This window comes from Poecilia formosa, unplaced genomic scaffold (assembly GCF_000485575.1).
Source record: "Poecilia formosa unplaced genomic scaffold, Poecilia_formosa-5.1.2 Scaffold554, whole genome shotgun sequence".
Lineage (NCBI taxonomy): Eukaryota > Metazoa > Chordata > Actinopteri > Cyprinodontiformes > Poeciliidae > Poecilia > Poecilia formosa.
In genome coordinates, this window is record NW_006800493.1 from 257,531 (window position 1) to 261,720 (window position 4,190).

A 4,190-nucleotide genomic window follows, 5' to 3' on the forward strand; every position below is an offset into this window, starting at 1 on the left:
TTCTTCTCTAACACACCTGGATCATTGACTCATTATAAGCCTCTACAGAACTGAATGAGGGAAGTCAACCTTTTGTCTGGGGTGTTTTAGCAGGGATGTATCTAAAAGTTGCAGTCTGGAGGACTGGACCTGGGAACTCCTGATTTGTACCGTCAATGTGGCCCGTTGAGGGGGGTCAATATGCTGAAGTGGCCCTCGGTGAAATTGAGTTTGACATCCCTGCTGTATTAGAACAAACTTAGAAACCAGAAAAACTACCTTAGCAACTACAATTTAGACTCCTATTCTTCCAACCCAGAAAAGGAATTAGACCAGAGGACTAGATAGTATAAACTATCTAGTTTATACTTATCTAGCAACCCTGTACAGGAGTATCTAGTTTACATACTTTAGATCAACATTAGATTCTTTTTCTTGTTTTGCTCTTTCCTTTGGTTTGTTATTTTGTTTGTATTTCCTTTTAATTCATGTAAAGCACTTTGAATTGCCTTGTTGCTGAAAATGTGCTATATAAATAAAATTACCTTACCTCCTAAGCTAATATTTGGATAAACTTACCTTTTGAATCTCTTACGGAAGTCTGGTGAAACCAGACTTGCTGAGCGTCCTGATTTCTGATCTCCAGTTTATTTTGCAATTTGGAACTTCCGTGTTTGTGACTCACCAAGTGACAAACACCTTATTTTTCACGTCAGTGATAGATTTCGTTCTGTAGTTAATTGCTACTTTAAGGTTTACAGTATTTAACTGTTAATTTAGCAAAAATTTAGCCAATTTCGCCCTCGGTTAGCCGCGTTGTAGCAAGACATTTCCTTCTAAGATGGTTCATCCTTCCTTGTCAGACTTCCATGCTCACATCTCCTCCTCATCTCCCTACCCTGAACTCTTCAAGGTGCCGTTAAAAACATAGCATTTTTTTTTTTTTTGTATTAAAAGGAGACATTTTGGGGATCACTGTGCTAGTTGTGCTGAACATGTGACATTCAAACTCAACACTGGCACCTAATTAGGAATACTTTACCTCTGAAGTGTAAACTTTATTTCTAAGTTTTAACTCTAATCTTGTTCCTCTGCTCTTTTTCTCCTCAGCTCTCATCGGAACACTTTCTGGAGATCAAAGTGGAGTCGTACATTACTCGCTTTTTCCACATAAAGGAAGACTTTGCCTTTGTTGAGGTAGTCTACCCCTACTTTTACAGGGGTAGACCCTATAAAAAGGACTCTACCTTTTTATAGGGGTAGACCCTGTAAAAGTAGTTAACCTAGAGTTAGTTTTTAACCACAAAATTTGTAGGCAAAGTTTAGCAACAGGGCACTTCAGACAGAATGTGATGTAAAAATGCAATCTTAACATCAAACCTTTAAATATGTTGAGGCCAGAAAAAAACAAATAGACAATAGATAGACAAAGAGAATGACAGTGGTTTTCTTGATTGTTTGTATAATTATTTTGGTAAATTCTTATACAGATGCTGGTCGAAAAATTAGAATATCATGAAAAAGTATTTAAATCAGTAATTCCATTAAAAAAAGTAATTCCTATATTCATTAGTTACATGCAGACTGATATATTTCAAATGTTTATTTTTTTTAGAGTTGAGGATTACTACTGATAAGTAATTAAAACTTGGTATCTGAGAAAATTTGAATATTATTGAAGAGATTCAATATTGAACTGATTAGCTGATTAGTGTGGTGCTGCACACTAATCAGCTAATTAACTCAAAAGACCTGAAAACGCTTTTAAATTGTCTCTCAGTCCAGTTCTGTAGGCTACAGAATCGATCAGCATCATCATGGACTGAGTCCCCATCCATGATGGGGACTCAGTCAGTCTTTTTCCTCAAGTTTTGAGGAAAAAGACATGAAATCCTGCTTTCAGACTGAAAATGTGTGCTCTTGGATAATGGCAGAAAAATTCCTCCATAAAAAATGTTTCCATTTTTTTGGCACTGAATCCTGATACTTAACGCAATGTCTGCTCTGTCAGCTATTGGATTTGTTGTTATTCTGTTGTTAAGGCAACTACACTGGCGTGTAAAGCATACATTTGGTGCACCTTTAATCCTCTAAGGTCTGACTAAAAATTTGAAAATGTGTCTAAATGGACGTTTTTCACCAAGTTTGACTTTATCCTCATATACCTTAAGATGATTCAGTCTACCTGGCACTGCACATGAGCATGGCTGGAGTCCTCTGTCAAGTGAGAAATGAAGAGAAAGTAGAAAGCTAGGAATGGTAAGAAAAGATTTTGAAGTGTTTAGTTTCTAACCAAACTAACCTTCTGCTTCAACTCTTAGTTTGTGTGAAATATTTTTTATATATTAATTCACTTTGAGATTATTGTATTTAGGTTTGAATTAGTTCAAGATGCATAACTGCATTATTCATTAAATAAGATGAATCTTATGTTCTGCCCCAGGCTGGAAGTTGGAAATGTCTTAATAATTAGTTTTAAAAAGTTCTATAGTATTAATTTATCGGTATTTTATTTTGAAGGAGAATTTTGAGATAGCAGTGCATTGTAGCAGAGGCAGTTGCAGTTTGGAATATGTGTTTGCAGAGAGAAAGCCTGGCTGTTAATGTAAAAACTTCACCTCCTGTGTCGTCAATCTTTTCTTACACCTCCAAAAACAATGGCTCTAAATTCAATCTGTGTTCTGTTTGGTGTTATATGTTTTGTTAGGTTATTTTGAGATTGTTTTCCAAATGTGTTTATTCTAGAAAAGCCATATCCTGGTAGTTTACATAGCAACGGTTGCTATGTGACTGTTTCTTAACTGCAGCTCAGGTTAACTCTATTCTGACAGTAGAAGTTTATTCTGTGTATTTAGAGCTGATGCATATTTTATTTTTCCGTTTCTTATAGTTTCACTCAACCTTTCATTGAGCTTTTCCACACCACTGCTCAAAGTTGTAAGGGTCAAGAAAACATAATAAAGGAGCAAGACGCTCAGCTTCCTGCTCATGAAATTGAGTTTGGCTTGGTGTTTAACATACACAGAGTACCTAACACGTAGTGATAACAGTATACTTATGTTGTTGGTTGTTAAATCCCGGCTGAAGAATATAAATTTTGTAGGTTTTGGAGGTTTTTTTAGTGGAGATGGACGCAGTTTACCCTGATCCCATTAAGATGATATTTTTTAGCAATGTTAATGTATTAGGGGTTGCAGCAACTAGACTACTAGTTGATTCTTTACTCTGCAATTACTTTTTATGGGGTCAGTTTTGTCGCAATCACGTGACAAAACTGATTTTTCCATGTAAACGAAATAAGTTGATCAAATAAGTTGATCAAAGGCAAACTGCAAACTTCAGCAAAGGCTACCGGAATAGTGGCTCCCCCTGGATATGCATGAAATGGTTCCTTCCTGCTTGATGGTGTTCAGCAGCAGTCAGTAGAAGACCAGAACAAGTGCAACAGTTTTGCTTTTAAGAAAAATTATAGTCAGGTTTTCAAAAAAAAAATAGAGAAATAAAGAGAATAGGAATGTTCTCTATCCACAATTTGTCCATTTGTAGCCCAGTTTTTCTCTAAGAGGTGAGTAGACTGTATGAGATTATCAACCATTTAGCATAGTTAGCTTAGCTACACCCTACTGTTTGCCTCCATAGCATTTAATGAATGAAGAAAAAAATCTACCAACATCGTTAACTTGTCCCTATACCTTTAATTACACTTTAGTCAGCAGCTCTAACCGCAACACCAGCATAACCCCCAACCGCTCACCTCTGTCCCAGTGAGGACGGTGACACTGTGTCCCATGAATTTAAGAGGAACCAAACTGAATGTGTTCATAATAAGTTTGGTTTGTGATGTTCCAAAAGCACCGTTTAGTGTGATAATTTGACTCCTATATTTGCAGCTGTCCAGCATATACGATCATCAGTCCTTGCTGGTGTTCAAGGAAAAAAAAGTCACACCCGACTTTGTGCAACTTTTCAGACTTTAATCTGCTGCTAACAAAGCAGTCTGGAATGATGTTCCGTTTCTTATACTCTAATTCTGCATAATAGACTTAAAGGGCTTTCTTGTCAATATTTTCTGTGAATATAACTAATTCAGCCTATAAGTTGATGTGAAGCATTTTTGCTTACGTTTCTATGGCATCACTGCAAGGAGTCGACTTCTACTCGACTTTTATCATTTTATAGTTCACCTTAAATTATATGAAGTCTATCAACCC

The 4,190-nt window shown here is 36.3% G+C and overlaps 1 protein-coding gene across 1 annotated transcript in view; it reads left to right on the forward strand.

Annotated features, from left to right (window-relative positions):
* cemip (cell migration inducing hyaluronidase 1) overlaps nucleotides 1–4,190 on the forward strand; it is a 213,119-nt gene that overhangs the window by 203,284 nt on the left and 5,645 nt on the right. Inside the window, exon 20 of the mRNA XM_016665182.1 lies at nucleotides 1,090–1,176. Coding sequence (XP_016520668.1) covers nucleotides 1,090–1,176 — 87 coding nt within the window. The remainder of the gene's footprint in view (nucleotides 1–1,089; nucleotides 1,177–4,190) is intronic.